The sequence below is a fragment of the Asparagus officinalis genome, chromosome 1 (assembly GCF_001876935.1).
Source record: "Asparagus officinalis chromosome 1, Aspof.V1, whole genome shotgun sequence".
Taxonomy (NCBI): Eukaryota; Viridiplantae; Streptophyta; class Magnoliopsida; order Asparagales; family Asparagaceae; genus Asparagus; species Asparagus officinalis.
In genome coordinates, this window is record NC_033794.1 from 108111808 (window position 1) to 108133697 (window position 21890).

At 36.1% G+C, this 21890-nt stretch overlaps 2 protein-coding genes and 1 long non-coding RNA gene across 3 annotated transcripts; 1 reads left to right on the forward strand and 2 right to left on the reverse strand.

Annotated features, from left to right (window-relative positions):
* Positions 784 to 7119, forward strand: LOC109828895 (protein NSP-INTERACTING KINASE 3-like). The gene is made up of 11 exons (XM_020395881.1): positions 784 to 1575; positions 2432 to 2564; positions 2687 to 2758; positions 2993 to 3136; positions 3229 to 3300; positions 3394 to 3453; positions 3543 to 3640; positions 3764 to 3913; positions 4905 to 5246; positions 5344 to 5744; positions 6579 to 7119. Exons 1-11 carry the CDS (start codon positions 1464 to 1466, stop codon positions 6918 to 6920), a joined length of 1926 nt encoding a protein of 641 aa, XP_020251470.1. The 5' UTR covers positions 784 to 1463; the 3' UTR covers positions 6921 to 7119.
* Positions 14877 to 15446, reverse strand: LOC109839051. Its single transcript, XM_020407486.1, has one exon. The coding sequence runs from the start codon at positions 15444 to 15446 to the stop codon at positions 14877 to 14879; it is 570 nt and encodes a 189-aa protein (XP_020263075.1).
* LOC109828896 lies at positions 16092 to 18472 on the reverse strand. Its single transcript, XR_002243889.1, has 2 exons — positions 18418 to 18472; positions 16092 to 17970 (listed from the first exon to the last, which is right to left on the reverse strand). It is a non-coding gene; the product is annotated as an uncharacterized LOC109828896 (long non-coding RNA).

Consider the following 21890-nt stretch of genomic DNA (forward strand, 5'->3'; position numbering starts at 1 on the left):
ATGTTTTTGAGGGAAAGACTCTCTTGAAAGCCTACCAAAAGTGTCAAAAATATTACTTTTTGGCAGGCTTTCGGCCAAAATCGTCTCTAAAAAAAAAGATTTTAGCTGAAAGTCTGCAAAAAAGTAACACTTTTGGCACTTTTGACAGGCTTTCAAGAGAGTCTTTTCCTCAAAAACATGGAACCAAACAGTCCCTTAAAGTCTAGAATATTGCAAATATGATGAATGTTGCTTTGTTTTTTAAACTCTCCGCCATCTTTAAACTCTTAAGGGGTAGAGCGATCGCTATCTTTATCACAAGAATCACAATTATCTTAAAACCAACGGTTGTAATAAAGTAGTGAATTTCTCACTATTTTTTGACAATAAAGAAAATATAAATACTTTCAATTTATATGAAATCACATGAATCGATGGCATAATTTGATACGATACAGACCCTATTTACAAATTTTTTTGATTTCTTATATAACAGCTAACAAAGTAATTCCACCATAGAAGTTGCGCGAAATGGATCAATTCGCCTTAAATTTGGGTTATGTAGGATCAGAAATGTCTAATGTTTCTGTTAAAAAAGGAATCTAACTTATACTTAGTAATTATTTTTCGGGCAAGAAATAAATGGAGCAATTAACAAATTGTTTTGAGAGTGAAATATTAACACAAGAGGGATGTCTAGTTACCGCGAGTGAGTCTGTGAGTGGACGCAAAGCTGTTTCTTTTTCTCAAAAGAAAATTCAAAGGAGAAAGAAAAATGAAGAGGGTGCTTTTTGACACTTGATCTTTTGTAGTACAAATCTCTCCCCTTCAGAAACCAAAACAAGAATATGTTTTTGTTACTCTTCGCGTCTGCATCTGCGTCTGAGTCATCTTTGGCAGTTAGCATTGGCCCTTTGCGTGTTTGGTTGCTTCTCATCTCCTCTGCTCACTGAGAAGAAGGTAGAGAGCTTTGAATTGAGAGTGGGTAACAAGGAATCAGAGCAGAGCTTAAAGAAGAAGAAAGAGGGAATATAATAGTGGAGAGAGCTCCTTTTGAGTTTGTCGATTAGAGAAGAGGTGAAGAAGGGAAAGGACCTTGAAGAAGAAAAACTTGTCTTTTTATTGAATTTTTTTTTTCTTGGGTTTAGAATGCCGATGGAATTCTGACTGAAAGAGAGGCTTTTCGCTGAATCAAACCGCGGGGATTCTCCTTTTGTGGAGCAGTGTTGGATTTTGCATCTGGGTTTTTGTTTTCAGAGTCTTTTGGTTGGAGTCTGGCCCCAAAGCCGCCTCCTTTTCTAGTTATTTACGCTGAAGGATCCTATCCCCTATCTGGGGTTTTGAGTTTAGATGCTCTACTCAAAGAGAATTTGACGCTGATTGTTTCTGGAGGGATTTTGGTATCTGGGTTTTTGTTGAGAGGGGTTCTACTTTTGGGAAATTGATGGAATTAGCTCAGTTGTTCTGGTGTTTTTGCTGCTGAAATGGAGAGAAGAAATTGTTGCCCCTTTTCGATGGTGAGCTTGGTGCTAACATTATTGGGTTTGCTTCAAGTTTCCTCTGCAACTCTTTCGCCTTCGGGTATAAACTATGAAGGTGAGTAGACCCTGAGCTTCATCTTCCTTCTCTTTAGCATGAGTTTTTCATCACCATAAAGACTCATTGGGATCTCTGGGATACAGTCTTTGAAATATCTTCTTCTGAGACTCTAGATTGGGTTTTCTCTGGCTAATTTTGAGTACTTGTTCGAATTATAGAAGCATTCTTTCAGAGTATTAATTAACAAATTAAGTTAATTAACTGGTTTTAAATACACCTTGTAGTTGTCTTTTATTTCTTCATTATCAAAATTCTAGGAGTATCCTCCCTGGATACCTTGTAGTTATGTGATTTTGAATAGACCCTGATTGGTCATTATGTCTTGAGTTCTTTGAGATAATGATGCCCCAGCTAAAACAATTTCATGTAGAAATCAAATTGCAGCATTTTTTTTTTGTGATGTATCTAAGATTTAGCAAATTGAGCCATTATTAACAGCAGTGGCCAAAATCCTCCATCTTATTCTCATAATACTTCTCCATAGTGGTATTTTCTTCTTTTCTGTGGTTCTTTGCTAGGGGATTGCCATCTATTTCGTCCGAATTAAGTTTTTCAGGCTGAGATAGTAACAGTAGTAGGAGATCATCTGAACCTGCTGTTACAAATTGTTGCTCTCCCACTCCACTTCTTTCCGATACACGCTTGCCTTCAGTATCAATGGGAAATCTTATCCCTTAGGAATCCTGTCTCATATTTTTTAAGTAGTTGGTGACAAACAAGCGTATACTATGTAGTTATTGATCATCATATGCTCTAGTATTACATAATACAATTGATCCATCAGTGTGGTATCTTATCTGTCCTTTACAGTGGTAACTTTAGGAATTGCTTACGCCTACTCTTGCTAATGCAGTGGTGGCGTTGATGGCCATAAAATCAGACCTAAATGACCCATATAATGTTCTTGAAAATTGGGACATTAACTCAGTGGATCCATGTAGCTGGAGGATGGTCACCTGCTCTGCTGATGGATATGTCTCCGTTCTGTAAGAAATGCACCATCTTTTTCATCGTGTTTAAGCAGTTGCAAGGCAAAGAGAAACATTCGCATAATCCGAACACTTTTCTGATTTACTAGTCCCTTGAATTGTTCTCATTTTTTATGCAGAGGCCTACCGAGCCAGAGCTTGTCTGGGACTCTATCACCTGGAATTGGAAATCTAACAAAACTTCAATCTGTGTAAGTGGATCTATTAGTCTGATTGGAAGCCTTTTTTTTGGTATTCATCTTGTTTGTATTAAAAGACCGTGTTGTACACATAACTTGGTTGCAAAATAACCATATTTTTTTTCTTTTTCAAAATTTGCTTTTAGAATCTAGACTGTAGAGTTCAAAACCTTACCTTTGGATGGTTATGGATATAAATATGCCACAATTCTGTTGGAAAGTAAGATTTTCTTTTTGTTCCTGTAGGCTGCTGCAGAACAATGCTATTTCTGGACCTATACCTGCTGATATAGGAAAGTTGGAGAAGCTCCAAACGCTGGATCTTTCTAGCAATCAGTTCAGCGGCAGCATTCCTAGTTCCCTTGGTGACCTGAAGAACCTGAATTATTTGTAGGACTTCCGCAAATTAAGACCTTTTTTCCTCTCTGTTGTTAATTTTGCAGACTCAAATGTTACAATCATCTATTTATTTTATATGACAGGCGATTGAATAATAACAGCCTTTCTGGAGCCTTGCCTGGTTTAATGTCAAACATCAAAGGTCTCACTCTCCTGTAAGTGTTATCTTTATCGTTCCACACAGCAAAGACATCTGCATTACTTTATATAGAGGTAATGAAATTTTCTTAAATTTGAAATTCTTGTAGGGATCTTTCTTATAATAATCTAAGTGGCTCTATACCAAAGATTTCTGCAAGAACTTTCAAGTAAGTTTTTGTCATTCTTTTCATTTTTATCACCAGATCCTTGTCACAGACGCAAAATCACTAACTTTAAACGCGTTACAATTTGTCAGCATTGTAGGAAATCCTTTAATTTGTGGTCAAAATTCAGTGAGTAACTGTTCTTCCGTTTCTCTAGAGTCCATTTCATTTCCACCAGATGACCTTAAGGGTAAGGAATGATTTGCACTTTTGATTACCATATTGATATTGTTGTAAAGCAAAAAATCTGTTAAAAATTAATAGGTTTATTACCGGTGACTAGTCTAATTAATAGGCCTCTTGGGTTTCTCAGCTCAATCACAGCCTGGAGTGATGAGAAGACGTCGTGTGGCTATTGCATTTGGTGCAAGTGTTGGTTCTGTTGTTGTGGTAATCATTGTTGTTGGACTGCTTCTTTGGTGGCATCGGCATCACAGTCGACAGGTTTTCTATGATGTAAATGGTGAGAAATGTTTCTTCTTTTTCTTCTTCTTATCATGTTCCTTGTTACCTGGCCATTTCTTACAGTTCAATAGTTGCAATCAAATTGTCCTTATGGACTAGTAAACCATCATTCATGAGCATTCATTTTCATATATGTGCTGATTGTTCACATATATGTACTAAAGAAGATTCTGTGCTCATCTTTTCTAACACCCCTACAACATGGAGGTGATTTATTAGAGATACAATATGGAAGCAACCATATGCTTTTCAAATTGAGGAGACATACAAATTATGCGGTAGGAATTATTCCCTATTACCATTAAAATGATTGACATATTTTTGTAGGGAGGTAACAACCTAAGGTCTATCTAGAGAGGGATTCTGTGAAATAAAATATGGTTATTGAACAAATTTAGGCTTGTGATATTCAGGTGAGAAAGGCTTATATTATTGTCCCACAATTCATATTCAGGTGAACATGAATGCTTTTTTCATGTTTATAAAGGACTACACACTATCGGCCTCTCACAAGTGTGGAAAAAATGTTATGAATGGAGAAAGTACAGAGAACATATTGATAGAAATAAATGCATTTTTGTCTTTTTCATTCCTCATTGATCACAACGATACTGTATGAAAGATAAGGCCAATATATACGCTTACGCATACACAAAATATACAAGACAAATGCAAGGATACTGTATGAAAGATAAGGCCAATATATACGCTTGCGCATACATAAAATATACAAGACAAATATTTTACATTGCCGCTTCATCAAGAGTGCATTGAACTTCCATCTTTAGAAATCATAATATCACCTCATGGAGGAAAATTAGCAAGGTCATTTCTGACCCTTAATTTGCGGACTTGTTGTTATTGTACAATCTCATTTGCTAGTTTCTTATCTAGTTCAACAGTTCTGTGTTCTATAAACTTGTGGGAAGTTGAATCTCTCGTGTATGCTTTCTTTGAAAGCTTGTCTGGAGTAGCTTGTTTCTGTGCAGACCAATACGATCCAGAAGTACGTTTAGGTCATTTGAAGCGTTATTCTTTCAAGGAGCTCCGAGCAGCTACCAATCATTTCAACTCGAAGAATATTTTAGGAAAAGGTGGCTATGGAGTTGTGTACAAAGGCAGCTTGCGTGATGGTACAATTGTAGCTGTGAAAAGGCTGAAAGATTATAATGCTATCGGTGGAGAAATTCAATTCCAAACCGAGGTTGAAATGATAAGCTTGGCTGTTCACAGGAATCTCCTTAGACTATGTGGATTCTGTATTGCTGATAATGAGAGACTTCTTGTTTACCCTTACATGCCTAATGGAAGTGTTGCTTCTCAACTTAGAGGTAACTCAAATTAAGATAAGAACCAACGTTTTCCACTAAATAAAAAGTTCTACTTAGAAAAGAACATATGCTAACTTCTTGTTTTATTATGTGGTAGAGCATGTACGTGGAAGGCCGGCTTTAGACTGGTGGAGGCGGAAAAGAATAGCATTGGGGACGGCAAGAGGACTGTTGTATTTGCATGAGCAATGCGATCCTAAAATAATTCACCGTGATGTTAAAGCTGCAAATATTCTCCTTGATGAAGATTTTGAAGCAATTGTTGGAGACTTTGGACTGGCAAAACTATTAGATCATAAGGAGTCTCATGTGACCACCGCAGTAAGGGGCACTGTTGGTCATATAGCTCCTGAATATTTGTCGACAGGGCAGTCCTCAGAAAAAACTGATGTTTTTGGCTTTGGGATCTTATTACTTGAACTGATTACTGGTCAAAAAGCCCTGGATTTTGGACGAGCAGCAATTCAGAAAGGGCAGAAAGGCGTGATGCTTGACTGGGTAAGTTTTTTTTCTAATTAAAGGTTATAATTAAGTAATATACTGGGTTTATACTTTTATACTACACGCATATTTTGTCAAATATTTTGCTTTTGAATTGCATATTACTGGAGAGGTACCAGATATCACTTGAATCGGTAAAATGACCAATATGCTGAACTCTCTGTTTTCATCATCAAAGGAAAGCTGATTGCAATTTCTCTCAATAGAGTACTCTAAAAAAATAATCAACTTAATGCCATAATTTTAATCATAAAAAGAAAAAGAAGACACTTGTGTTATTATTTCAAATGTTCAGATATCTTCTGGTACATTGTCATAGATTGAACGAGATTTTCAACATCAAAGATTCAAAGCAGGTACTGGACATATTTATAAAAGGATTCCAGCAAGTAAACCCAAAGAATTGCGATGACGGCTTATATTGTTCTTGGCAGTATTTATCCAATTGCAACAATCCACAGTTCTACCTTAATAAAGGTCTTAATCTGGCATCAGATTCTATGAAAGTCAAATCAAATCCATCAAGTAATTTTTACAAGTTATATTATCTATAAGGCTGATTTTTTATGTTGGTGGTAGCTGGCTGTAAACAATGGTAGCAAGTACATATCTAACATAAGGTATAAAACACAATGCATTGTGAGTTAATGATTCTGCGATGAATCATTGTTGACATATAGACGCACATCATATGTTGATGGTGGAATTTGTTTCAAGCTTTAATCATGCATCTAATAGATGAAGTTATTTTTCTGTTTTACGTGGCACTTTAATACTTGACCATCTCTATTTGACATTTCAAGTCTCCTACCAAATACATTGTTGGTGCAGGTGAAGAAGCTGCATCAAGAGAACAAGTTGCATACAATGGTGGACAAGGGTCTGAAGAACAACTATGACAGGATCGAAGTTGAAGAGATGGTTCAGGTTGCACTACTCTGCACTCAGTTCCACCCATCACACCGGCCCAAGATGTCTGAAGTCGTCAGAATGTTAGAAGGAGATGGACTTGCCGACAAGTGGGAAGCCTCATCCCAAAACAAGGCGGACACTCCCAAATTCCCTCCTCGGTCCTCATCTTTAGAGCCGCAACCAATGTCTCCAACTTATTTAGACTTCGTAGAGGAGTCATCCCTTGATGTTGAAGCTATCGAGCTTTCAGGGCCTAGATGACACGAGAAAACTAAAAGAAAGAAAGAAGAGAAATTCAATTGTACATTGTTTTGGTTGCTCGCGAAATGGAAGGAATATGTAATTTTTTTTGGCAGCGGTGTTTATTTAGATGATGTTGATGGAAGATGGACGTTGATTGCATGGTATTCTTTATACAAAGTTGAAGAAACTAAAAGGGACAGAACATATTATTTGGGGGAGAAAAACTGAAGTTGGTCCCCAGGTTTTACAGCGTTCTGTGTTGATTTTCCAGAACCTCAGCAAACTAGAAAAGGTTTGCATATGATTCATTAAAGTCAGCAACAGCCTACGTTGTAGCCATTCCACTGCTTTTGCTAGACTAACATTATGAACACACTGTGCAAAAGGCGTATTTACGAATTGCATAAAAGCTGTATAGGGGATTATTTTATTTTTTCCATTTAAATCCCCATCATTCTCCTTATAACGCTATTCCCCTTTTTTTATTTCCTTCAAGTTGAGGGCTTGTAATGAAGGATTTGGCCTTGCTGTTCAGTATTCAGCCAAAAACATTCAGTCCTCAGGCAAATTTAGCTAAATATATTCACCGTCTAAAAAGAACGGGATCAACTAAACACAGCAACTTGTTGGAAATGAAATGCTACACACTAGATGATTTGTGTTCCTTGTTTTGCGTCCGTCCATGAGCATGCACATGCAAGCATGACTTATGAGATGTTGGTTCTGTTTGGCAAAACTAGCTGAAAGCTGCGAGATTATAGCTGAAAACTGTTAAGCTAGCTGAAAACTGTGAAATTATAGCTGAAAGCTGATAGCTGTGTAGCTAGCTGATTGAAGTAGAGCTGTTTGGTAAAAGTAGCTGTACAACTAACTTAAATTTGTTAAATGACTAAAAAAAACATGCGATATTATTGATACAACTAGCTTTCATTTGCCCTAATTATTAGGGGCAAAAACGGAAGAAAAAAATTAACAGATCCTTCCCAAAGACAAACGCTACTTGAGGTAGCTTTCCAAAAGCTACTTACAAAAGACACAATCTCCAAAATAATCTTCTCCTATTTTTTGTCACCAAACAGCTCTACTAGCTTATTGACCAAGCCAATAAGACACAATCTCTTAAATAAGACACAATCTCTTGTTGCCAAACAATGCTGTTATCTATCAGTTAATATATGATTATGTATAATTTTGTTGATTGGTTCAAGCGTATGTAGTGCTGATTCCATCCTCATATCTTGTTGGTCATCTTGAATGTAAGATCCTGCGAGTCCTTGCTTTTACTGCCAAGTAGTACGTGGTCTATGGTATTAGGTGCAGGTAAACTAACAGAGGCAGTAAGAAATGAGACTTTCAACCGGGGATGAGAAATGAAGAGCACGGAGCTGACCGTTGTGCTTCAGGAAAAATTATAGGTATCTGGCAACTTCAAAATAAAACTTGGGTTAGCCTAGTTTTATCTTAACTAGACCAAAATTGAACCATGGAAGGGTTGGTGCACAAAAGAACCGGTTTAGGAGTTATATTTTGAACATGAAATAACTAGTTCAATTCGGGCCTGATTTTTGCTAAACTGAAAATAAGGTATTAGATCAATGTTGCACCACCTAAAAGCAGTCTTGTGAAGTTTACAGACACGGTCTAAGGCCTTGTTTGGCGAACTACTAAAACTGGGTCAGGTTCAAACCTGGTGTAATTTTAGCATCTTGTTTGATTAGGAAAAGTTGGGCTAGAGCTGACACAATTATTGTTAGTCTATTTTGGAGGCTTTTAACCGGGCTAGAATTGAACGGCCCGTACCTGGTTCAATTCTAGCCTGGTTAAAAAATAAAACCAAGCTGACCTAGTTTGGAGAGATCCGCCAAACAGACCCTTAAGAAACTAAAATGATGCTAGCATCAAAAAATTTCTATCAACCGACGTATACTCTAAAACTACGTTTAAAAGAAAGTTGAGATTTAATACAAACTCTACCACCACATTTTTAGCAATAAAACTATGATAATAGCGAAATTAAGTTACAATTTGGAGCTCTAATTTGACAACCGGTTAAAGTTAATTTGCAGAAATTTCACCTAATTTATTTGGTCGATTACTCATTAATGCGTGGCTTATATACTCGCACACATCTTTCAAATAATTGTCAGCATTCTAAGGTTTCGAAAGGTGCTCATGACAGACACTTTAGAAAACCTTTAATTTGATGCCCACATCCTACGTTCATGTTACATTTTTTGATTCCAGACGGTAGGAGGAAGGGCGATGAGAGTGAAACAGTAAGGGTGCGTTTGTTTCTTTCTTTTGGGAGGAGAAACCCTGCCAATTGAGGCGTTTTGGCTTGAAAGCACAAAAGTCAGAATTGTGACAGAGTTTCCCCTCCCAAAAACTCAAAACAAACGGGTTCTAAGCTCTCATGTGGTCCGTAGCGAGCTTCCAGTTTCACTTTGTCCTACTTTTCGCTTTTGTAAAGCATTGTTCTCATATTGCCTCTCTCTTTTTTTTATACAGGATATCTAGGATGAAAATACGAACTTGATCATTTGAATTTGTGGACGCATGTTGATCTACAAAGTCAACAATATTGAAGGGCATGAATTATCTACGCATTACATCTAAGATCAAGATTGTTATATACTGATATCTTTTTCCATTCTATAACTATTGGATTGACTATAAAAACAAGAAAATCTATTATCGAAAACCTATTTCTTATAGTCTCTTCTCCTTTGTTTAGTTCGCTTCTTGAAACTAAGAAAAAAGATAAGATATCATCATAGTATTCGATGATTGTAATTCATTTAAAAAAACTCATTTTATAATTTTTTTTTTGAGAAAATGAATAAAAATCAACTTTCTATAATTTCCAATCACTATTTTTCCCCTTTGATTCTAAGAAATCAACCAAACAGACACATATGATATAATTATGGTAGTAAAATCATGTCCTTACTTTCCCATTTGTTTAAATAAAGTTTGGTTTCGTACTTCCCCGCACGCGGAGGTTATTCGCTAGTACATATAATATTCATAACTATTTCTTATTTCAAGAGTTGTGGATTGTAGCCGATGGCCATCCCATTTCTAGAAAAGCGAACGTAAGAAGGGTAAAATATTGACCCTGTGTTTTGGTCGAAGAAGTAACCATCCCATTATGCAATATTAAACAGTCTACCCGCAAGTAACCCTAAAAAATTTTAAACTTAGAAACATATGACCGTTAACGTTAGCTGCATCGAGTCTAATCATAATTTATGTGCATATTAGTAGCTCGATATCTATGAACTCGAGACAATCAAGAGCTTGAGCAATTTGGACTAGACCTAGATTTTGGACTGGGAAAGGGGTGTTCTGATAGCTCAAGAAGGGCAGTAAAATACCATCACAACCCCGTTCTCCCTAATCGCACGACTTTGATCGCCCACATGGGGACTCGGTGACTAAAAACAGATATATAAACATGAACACGCACATACCTACTCCTCTATGCTCATTGTAGGATCCAAAGATTCAATATTCATGTCCAAAGATTCTCCCTATATCATGATGACTACTTGGAAAAAAAATTAGATTTTAGAAATTACTTGTGTATTATTTAGGAAGATTGTGAAAAAAATTTAAATAATTTTGTGTATTTAGAGAGAAAATTATCAAAAATGTAAATGTTAGTGTTACTACATATGTTTGATATTGATATATGAATTTGGTTAAAATTATGGGTTTCTAAAATTAATAAGATAGGGATTAATGGTAAGTAACATTTTTTTTAAGTTTTTTCGTGTAATATTGATCATGAATTTTTTACTCTTCAAAGGTAATGATGAACGATCGAATCGTAATTCTTTGTTCATATGATGGGAAGATTAACTATCTCAAAAATAATATGCCTGTTTATGAAAGAGGTGTGACGAGACCGTTGTTTATAACAAAATCGTGTACTTTCGATGAACTGGTTAATAAATTACACAAACTTACATTAACCAACTCACGTGAGTATCACCTCAATGTTATTTGCAATTATCCTGTTACGGGGAACAGAACAAACGGCATTCAAATATCAAGTGACTATGATATGGGTCTCATTGGAGTGTTACACAACGAGGAGCGTTCGGTCGAATTGTTTATTGAAAAACATCAGAGGAATTTGGGCAAATCGTTGAATAACGCGGAATGTACTCTTGCATGTTGGAGGACATTGAAGTTGACTCTGTCGGCTTTTTATCTCCGCAACAAGATGAAGGTTGGACACAATCACAATACATGAATGATCCTTCGATGGTGGGCACTTCAAATGCTTTCGATACTAACACGACCCATCAAGAAGATAATGCAAGTGTCAAATCCGAGAATGATGATGAAGAGGACGGTTTACAAATTAATAGCATGACGTTGATATATAGTGATGAAAGAGACAACCAACACATTGACGGATGTTATACTAATAATGAGTATGTTGTCTTAAAGGATCCGTCGCCCAATGAACTTCAAGGAGAAGAATGGATTGATAACTCCATGATGGAAAGTGTTCCTATTGGCACTAATAGCGGTGATGCTACACAAGGCGAGGACTTCTAAGTCATGAAGAGTGATCTTTTTGAAAGTAAGGAGAAATTAATTCATGCGGTTCGCTTGTATGCCATTGCCAAAAATGTTAACTTTAGGCCAATAAAAATAACAAAACAAGCTATAATGTGGTTTGTTTTTATCATAAAGATGGTAAAAACAAAGATAATGATGGACACCACTACGACGAAAATAATGGATTCATTGGTCACATTTTGTCGCGGCTTGTTCTGATCTACAGGGTGATGCAACAATTTCACATTATGAATTAGTCGCGGGTTGTTATTCTACTTACAACTATCAAGAAACATACAGAGAGTGTTTTCGTCCATCATATGATAGTCGATATTGGACACAAGACATGCCACAGACATTACCTCCTTTGTATAAAAGGTCGACGGAGCGCCCTCGTACCGTATGAATTAGAAATAATATGGATGACGATCGTAAAGGAATTAGGAGGAGAAGTAAGTGCAGTATATGCAATCAACCGGGCCACAACAAAAACAGTTGTCCAGCTAGGATTAGACATTGATTAGTAATTTGTAGCGTTTCATATAGTGTTAGTTTCCGTATGACATTCGTATTGTAATTTGTAACGATTCGTACTATGTTTGGGATCTAATTTTAATGATTGGTTTTAAATTATTCCTTCACATTACGCATTCATTTATTGTAATATGTTTTTTTATATATGACCAAGTCAGTCATTCAACTAAAATATCTAACATATTGTATATTGTTAATATTTTAATCTCAAATATATTCATTATGGCTCCAGGACCGATACATTCCGACGTTTTGTACCTCCAGACAAGTCATTGTTCAGACCATATTAGCTCATGATAGGTAAAACGTTTTTAATATATATATTCTTTAGCATTGCCACTAATTTTAATTTTTTTTCAATATACTTAATCAATTTTGTTTGACGCGCAACCTGTACTAGACATCACCATAGTCAATCATTCTCAGAGTCATTCGGCTTGGGTCATTGAGGATGAGAGAGTACTACAGCTGATAGCTCAGGTCGAGTTCTATGAGCGTTCGACAGTGCGATATATTAGGTTTGATTGACCGCTTATCACTAAATTGATTGAGAGGTGGATGACAAAGATCAACACATTTCACATGTATATAAGGGATGTTTTATCACCTTACAGGACGTAACTGTTATACTTGGGTTCCGCATCGATGGCCTGACAATTACGAGCACCGATGACCATAATTGAGATGAGAAATGTGCTAGGCTTCTTAGTCAGGTTCCCGACTTGAGGAATGATGCGATGAAGTTATTGTGGCTTCGTTAGACATTTTAAGGAGATATAACAGCAGATGCCTCCATTGAAACGCTTGAGTTTCATGCTGGTGCATACATACTGCACATGATAGGATGCATGCTATTTCATGATACGAGCAAGGCTCTTGTACATGCGCGATAACTGATACTGCTGGAGGATTTTGGTTTATACAGCGCATTATCGTGAGGCAGTACGGTGTTAGCATACTTGTATAGAGAACTGGGTAGAGTATCCTTAATGCAGAATAAAGAATTCAAATGATGTTGCACGTTGATCTAGATTTGGTCATGGGAGCACATTCATGTTGCTAGACCAACTTTGCTTGTGCACCGCGACTTACAAAGCCAATTTCTTTTAGCATACAGATGTAATTGTCCACAGATGGACTCACCGGTGAGATTTCATACAAGATACAAGAGACACAGCTATTGACTATACCGCGTATATGGGTTGACATTGGGATATCACACGAAAATGAATATTGCGTGACCCACAACTATCAACTAGAGACATGTTACACCTACCGACAGACAGTTACATCCCTAATGGGATGATCGGGAGGGATTATATAAGTTTTTAAACTAAGTTATAACATTTTTTATTAAGATTGTACTTAATAAGTTGTTTATCTCGCAAGTCCGTGCTTTTGATAGCATTGAAACTGATATTGATGCACACATGCCTAAGATTCAAGATTCGGTGGCGTTAGGAGTCAAGAAGACAATAACACATGTGTTTCATAAGACTCACGTCGACGAGTTTACCTACCGTGAGGACATGTCTCGATCATTTGGATAAACATACACACGACGACGACGACCACGTGACGATAAAACCGACAGTTCGCATACTAATGGAACCGACACTTCGCAACTCTCATACACAACAGGGTACTCGGATATTCAAATCTCATCAACAGGACATATGAGACGAGGGAAGAGTGATGGGTAAGGGGTAGAAAGGGAGAGGGAGGAGAGGATCTATTTTGGATTGTATATGAACTTATTTTGTTAAAATTTATATTTTTTTATAAATTTTCAAATACTATACTTTTGTGAATTAATTATGATTTATATATGCACTCTTTGTGAGTATTTTTTTGATTCGTGTTTAATTCATGGTTGAATTATGTATATTATTATAATTCAGTGTATATGAGATCAATTATTGTTAATAGGTAAATATAACGTATATGAGATACGTTACGTACAAAACATGTAAATGCTGTTATGCATGTTTTGGATACAAAACATGTACAGGCTGTTATGCATGTTTTGGAAAACCTATAAGACCATCTCCAGCAGGAGGTAAAATTTCACCTCCTTCTCTCCTGTCACATCACTTTATTTAATTCAATAATCTTCATTTCCCTATCAACTCTACAGCAGGAGATTTTTCAGAAAGTTTTTTACTTTATTTGGGACCCACCATAAACCACATCACTTCAACATATACCCCACCATATTTATTCATTCTTTTTCCTATTTCATATATATTACTATTTTATTATTATTATTATTATTAATATAACTCATATATTTATAATTATACTTTATTAATAATTCAATAAATAATATATAATATTTAAATATATATTATTAATTTAATTTTCAATAATATTTTTAAATTAACATAAAATAACATACGATTTTATTAAGCATACGGAAAACCAAACACACCCAAATTATTAAAAACAGGCAAGAAAACACACACTAAATTGGTAAATCTAATCGGAGGTTGTCCCAAACTTCTGCCAAATGTGCTCGATGAGATCCTTCTTCAGCTGAATATGTTGGGTCTTATCTCGTAGTTCCGCTCTAGTCTGATTATCTGCCTCAGATCGGTGTTGAACATGGACTTGAAACTCCGGCAACACGTCTGTTTGAACATTGAAAGAGGCGCTAGAGCTAGCATTGTTCGACGGTTCAAAGTTGATATTTTTCCAGTTTTGCGAATACGTATCTCGTTCATCCTCTACTATCATGTTATGTAAAATAATGCACGTCCTCATTATTTTTCCTAAGACATCAAGGTCCCACATTCTAGCTGGTTGGCGGACAATAGCGAAGCGTGCTTGGAGTACCCCGAATGCGCGTTCCACGTCCTTCCTGCATCATTCCTGTTGTTTGGCAAAAAATTGATGTTTGTTGCCTTGGGGCATTTGAATTGACTGCACGAAGACAGACCACTTAGGGTAGATTCCGTCGGCAAGATAGTATGCAAGATTGTACTCCCGCCCATTCACGGTGAAGTTTACCCGTGGAGCTTCACCTGACTCAATGTCATCAAAAACCGGTGACCTATCTAGTACATTTATGTCATTCAAACTACCAGGAAGCCCTAAAAAAACATGCCACATCCACAAATCATATGACGCAACTGCCTCGAGGATAACTGTTGCCGTCCCCTTGTGTCCACTAGTAAACTGCCCTTGCCAAGCCTTAGGACAATTTTTCCACTGCCAGTGCATGCAATCAATACTTCCAATCATCCCTGGGAATCCACGTTCCTGTCCAACTTGGAGCAACCTCTGCAAGTCTTCCACATTTGGTTGTCGTAAGTATTCATCTTGAAACAATGCTATTACCCCTTCGCAAAACTTGCGAGTACACTCGATAGTAGTGGATTCTCCTATCTTGACGTACTCATCACAAGCATCAGCTGCGACTCTATATGCGAGCATGCGTATGGCAACCGTACACTTCTGGATAGGCGTTAACCCAAGCTTGCCGGCATTATTGCGCCGTTGTGTGAAGTAATCGTCGTAATTTGATATAGAGTCCACAATTCATAGAAAGAGAGGCCTTTTCATTCGATACCTGCGTCGGAACTGGGCGTCAGTGTAAGTGCATGACTCGGCAAAGTAGTCGGCCATGAGTCTCTCATGCGCTGCATGATGATCTCTATGTATGGATTTCCTCTTACGTGGTTGTTCGCTTCTCCTTTGCAATTCTTCAAGAAGTTCTCGCTGCCTATCAAGTATTTTTTTCTTCTATTTCCCATTGTTGTTGGAACTCTTCTAGACTAAACTCATTTAGGAAAGGATCCATTGGATGCTATGATTTTTGAAATGTTGATAGGTATACTTATGATGTGCATTTGATCAGTTTATATAATGAAGGGTGGTTGTTCAAATAATTGAATTCACATGCAATTGCAGAGACATGTGTCATAGGGCATGCATGTGCAGAGAATTGTCAATTCATATTTTGTATTATTATGCAGGTGTAATCATTTCATCCTTTGTATTTTTTGCAGTGAAAGGTCAATTCAACATTTGTTTGTTTTTGCAGTGAGTAGTAATTATATCTTTTGTACTATTATACAGTGAGAAGTCAATATCAATCGGCTTTATTGAAACATAAACAACAATTTTATTCAAACATAAACAACACTTTTACTAATACATTCAACAAACATAGACACCCACACAACTCCAAAATTAAACAAACGGCACACAAAAACATCAGAAAAAAGCACACAATCATAACTTTTTGAGAAGGTCTTATTTTCCAAACAGGTTCTTCCTCAACATATTATAAGCTTCTTCATCTTCATCGTCACGATCTGGTTTGTTTTTCAAGAATAACCACATCTCCATATTCTTGGAATGAGCCAGGTTATTCATAGCTGAAGCAGTACTTGATCTTTTCTCTTTAAATTTTTCATGAGCACTGACTAGCTTAGATAACTCCTCAATTGCCCCCTTTGATTTCCTTGACATAGATGTTTTACTAGAGGAAGCTCTAGCTTTCTTCTTTGCCACGTCCTTCCCTACCCTCTGGACGTACAAGGGTAGGAGTTGATGATTCAACATCCTCACCACTAATCTTTCTTTTAAAGCCACTACTACCAGATGCATTTTCTCCTGTCATATATTTAGGCTGATTACGAACCATCTTCCACTCATCCACCAAATTAAACGTCGTACCCATTTTCTCAAAGTACAACTCTCTTGCCTTGGATATGTAGTTTTCATCGGACCAACCGCTACGCAAGGTTGGTGTCCAAATGACACAAAGTTAGTCTCTATTTATAGAGATTGAAAAATAAAAATTAATTGTATAAAAAAAAATCCCGCCCATTGTATAAAAAAAATCCCGCCCAATCAAAATTTGCCACACGACAGCTGGCAAGCTGCGAGACCTGTCACGCGCGTGGCCTTGTCAGAAATACCCGAGGTGAATTTTTCACCCCTTGGCCTTGTCTTTTTGATTCACCTTTTCAAAAAACCCATACTGCAACCAAATAACTCTTCAAATAACCCCTGCTACACATGGTCTAACTCCATGGGAGTTGAACTCCCGTGGAGTTGAAGTCAACTTTTTTGAGAGTTTCTCTAAAAATTAGACTGAAACCCCACACAAGTTCAACTTAACTGCCGTGATGTCTGTTCAACAAATACAACTTTACGAGAGTTCCAACTCCCGTGAATTTTTGAATTTTTAGAAACCAAGTCGGTTTTTTAAATTAAGGTCTAAAACAAATCGTTTTTCTTAAATTAAATGTTCAAATAGGGTGGTTTTGAAATTTTTGTATCAAAAGACTTGCTAATCAACCGTCTTCCTCCCCCTTCCCTTATGTTATGATTTTCTATACAAGCCTCTACAATATTTTTCACTCATCAATTGTTTTCAAGCATCATTTCCACCTAAACACTCCAAATCCATATTTAATATTCAAACAGAAATACCCACCAAAAATAAATTCACAAGCCATTATATTTCCTGCATAAATACTACAACTTCAGAGAATGGCGACGTGGTTAAACTTTGTAGCTTCCCAACGTCCAAATGCAATAACGACTGCACTGGATAGCGAGGGAAGCGTTTTTTTTTTTGCTTCACTTCATTCTTAGACCAATTCATTTCCAGATTCACAGGCCTTTGATTTCCTTTTTTATGAAGCATATACATTTCCAAATCTCTAACATAAACAACGATTAAAAAAATTTAAAAAAATCTAGAGTACAAAGTTTAAGGTAAAACTCAGTCCCTTAGATGTTCTTGATTTTGCGATCATTTCCGCAGAATCATTACAGGTCTGTAGTAGGATCATCATCGCTACACTAATCATTTACATTTTTTTTAAATATTTTCTACTTGTAGTGGTAATAATAAGACAACTCAGCCCCTTAGATGTTCTTTGATTCTGCGATCATTTCCGCATAAATCATTACAGGTCTGTAGTAGGATCATCACCGTTGCCTTCAAAATCATTTTAAATAAATAAGGAATTAAAAAAAGAGTGTATGTAGTTCCGTTCACAGTATTCCAATAATCCAAATGATAACGGAATACGTAAAAAAATAAATAAAGAACTACAACGGATGAATGTTGCTTCAAGGGAACGAGTCCATTGGGAACTGATATTATCCGCAATGACCAGATTATGAAGCCAAACAAAATGAACTTAATCAATTAAATAATTAAATGTACTCCAAATCCCCTGCTCTAATATTAAAACCAAAAAAAAAAGAGAGAAATTTATAAGAGAGGACTAAAAAGAGTGAATCTGATTTAGCTTCAAGGGAACGAGTCGATCGGGCATCGAGGAAAAAAGCCTGCCGACTAGATTAAGAAGCATCAAATCAAATCGATTAAGCTAAAACTGAATTAAATTAAAAAAAAAAGTTAAAAAGAAACAGTTTTTACCTTTCGAAGAAACTGAGCAGGGGTAGCCTCCAAAGCCCCTAGAGAAGGCGCTAGGGTTTTTGAGGGTGAGGGTCGGGGGATGGGGAATTTATACAGAGGAGGGGAGCGGATGTGGGGTTGCGAAGGTGGTTCTCTCTAATCCAACGGCCGAGATAATGCCGCGTGTGATATTGTTAAAGCAAATAAATGCTTAGCTTTTGGGCCGTTTCTGAAGGCTCTGGAGGGTTTTAAACAGGCCCGATATGGGAGCCCACAAGCCATGCTGAAGCTCAAGCGCAGTGTTACGTCTTAATTTTAGGTTGTGGAAATAAAATCTTTTTTTAAAAAAAAAGCCATAAATAATCGGACATATCGAGTACGCCCAGTGCAGGTGGGTCTTAAATGTGCGTGTCGGCAGTCCAGCCCAAGGTTAAACAATAATAATAAATAAACGGAGAGAGGTTGAGGCCTCACTTCTAAATCCTATTTCCACACTCCACAGTGAGTCGCCATCAACTAATCAAATTGATAAATCCAACAGATTTGAGTACTTATCAGTGATTGAGAATTTATTATATATACATGTATATAGTTCACCAATAATGTTTATGTTAGATTTAAACCATAAAGCCATGATTAATTCAAAAAGATTAACAATAATCTAAAAGAGCGGAAGCTTATACCTGAATCCATTGAAGAAAACTTGAGATGGGTTTTGAATCTTCTAACCTTAGGGTTTTTTCTATAGCCGAATTTTCTCTCAAGATGGGGTTGAAGAGAATTAGATAATGTAACCCTAGATTAGGGACCATAACCCCTTATTTATAGATGTTGTACTTTTGTAATTTGGCCCCTCAACAAATCACAATTACAACCTGGTATCTGCACATATAACCCCATGACTTATATAAATACCCATTAACCCAACTTGATTGATCACTTTAGTGGGTTATCCTAAAAGATAGCAATACACATTGATTAATCATATATGCCCACAATTAGATTTATTAGATTAAATCCAACAATCTCCCACTTGGACACCATATGATTCCTTAAATTGTGTATAACCTTATGAGCTCAAAATTGCTATCACTGAAAAATTGACTATATCAATATAGGATCAAAGCGGCCTTCGTCACATTTATCGTGACTCGACCCATCAATGGTCACATATACCAATATAATCAAACGACATAGATCAATCATGGATATGCAGCATGAAAATTACATACAATGTGATCATTACATATCTATTTTCAACTGGTCCTCCTTTAGTGAGGTCAAAACCAAACATAATGTAACAGAGTGTCTTAACTGAATACTTTATTCTGATCAGACAATACAACCAAACATAAAGCACCACAAATACAAACTCCCACTAAAACATAATATCCTCAAATAATACCACACCCATATGAGCAGTATGCTCATGAAAGACCTTAGGTGGTAATCCCTTAGTAAGAGGATCAGCTATCATGGAGTTTGTCCCAATGTGCTCTATGGATATCTGTCCACTCTGTACCCTTTCTTTCACAATCAGGAACTTAATGTCAATATGTTTTGACTTAGTTGAGCTCCCGTTGTTATTGAAATACATTACTGTAGATTTATTGTCACAATATAACATTAGTGGTTTTTCCATATTTTCTAAAATGCGCAGTCCCATAACAAAATTTGGCAGCTATATTCCCTGATTGGATGCCTCATAGCAAGCTACAAATTCTGCTGTCATAGTGGAGGAAGCTACTAGTGTCTGTTTGACACTTTTCCATGATATAGCTCCTCCTGCTAACATATAAATGCAGCCTGATGTAGACTTCCTGCTATCTTGGCATCTAGCAAAATAAGAGTCGGAATACCCAATGACCTCCAGCTGTTCTGATTTTCTGTATGTGAGCATGTAATCTTTTGTTTTCTGAAGATACCTCATAACCCTTTTGACTGCTATCCAATGATCCATACCAGGGTTGCTTAAGTATCTGCCTAATATCCCAACAATGTACGCAATATCCGGACGCGTACATGCCTGAGCATACATTAGACTTCCTACAACCGAAGCATAAGGAATCTTCTGTATTTCCTAAATTTCAAGGTTACCTTTAGGGCACTGATTGAGACTAAACTTGTCTCCTTTAGCAACAGGGGTGTCACCTGGTCTGCAATCTTGCATGCCAAACCTTTTAAGTACCTTATCGATATAGCTCTTTTGTGATAATCCAAGAATACCCCGAGAGCGATCTCGATGTATCTGGATCCCTAATATAAAATAGGCGTCCCCAAGATCTTTCATCTCAAAATTCTTTGATAGAAATCTCTTGGTTTCGTGCAACATGCCTATATCATTAGTGGCAAGCAAGATGTCATCGACATACAGAACCAGAAAAATATACTTACTCCCACTGAACTTGTGATATACACAGTCATCAATAATGTTCATCTCAAAACCGAACGAGATAATTATTTGTTGAAACTTATGATACCATTGACGAGGAGCTTGCTTGAGTCCATAGATGGATTTCCTTAATTTGCAGACCATATTCTTTGGGTCTCCTGACACAAAGTTTTCTGGTTGCACCATATATATATATATTACTTTTATACAAAATTGTATAATTAATTATTAGTTTATTATGTATTATTTATTATAAAACTAACAATATTATAATAATAAAATAAAATAATATTTATTTCATTGTATAGTGTATTATTATGTTATTATTTTTATTTATAATATTTTGTACTAATGTATTTATATTTTATAATTATTTATTATTATATTGCTTTAACTATATTAATATATAATACATTACGAACATATTAAATATTAGCATTTATATGTTATTATATATGCTATTTTAATTAATATTATTTTCCATATTATTTACCATATATTACTAATACATTAGATTAACTGTAATATAATACAATAAACATATTAATAATAAATTATATTTACTGTATCAAGTTAGATACTATATTAACATCTCCTCAAATTCAAAACCAGAACACCAAATTCAAAACATCTAAAAAGTTTTTTTTTTGATATGAATGTTGCGCTTTTAGTTCAAGGATGTTTTAGCTTAAAAAGTACTATATGATTTTTAGATGCATGATATTTTTTTTGTCAAAAATAACATGAAAACAAGGAAAGCTCCATGATATCTAAATACTACCTTTGTTTTCCTAACCTACAATTACTAATAACCAAATCTAATGAGAGTCATGATAAGCTCCAATCAAGGATAGTATAATTTAGGGGCTGTTTAGTGGTTGTTGGTAAAATTGTGTATTTATGACACAACTTGGAAAGTTGTTGTCCACCTCATCAATTTCACTTATATACTTTTCTTTGTTTGTTTTTGATTCCATTGGAATCATAAATTGCTTGTTTGGTTTGCAAATGTAACTTTAATTGTTTGTTTGGAAAGTGTAAAAAGTGGTCCCTACTCAAATGATCATATTGGTTGAAATTATTTTTTATTATTTTTTTCCGA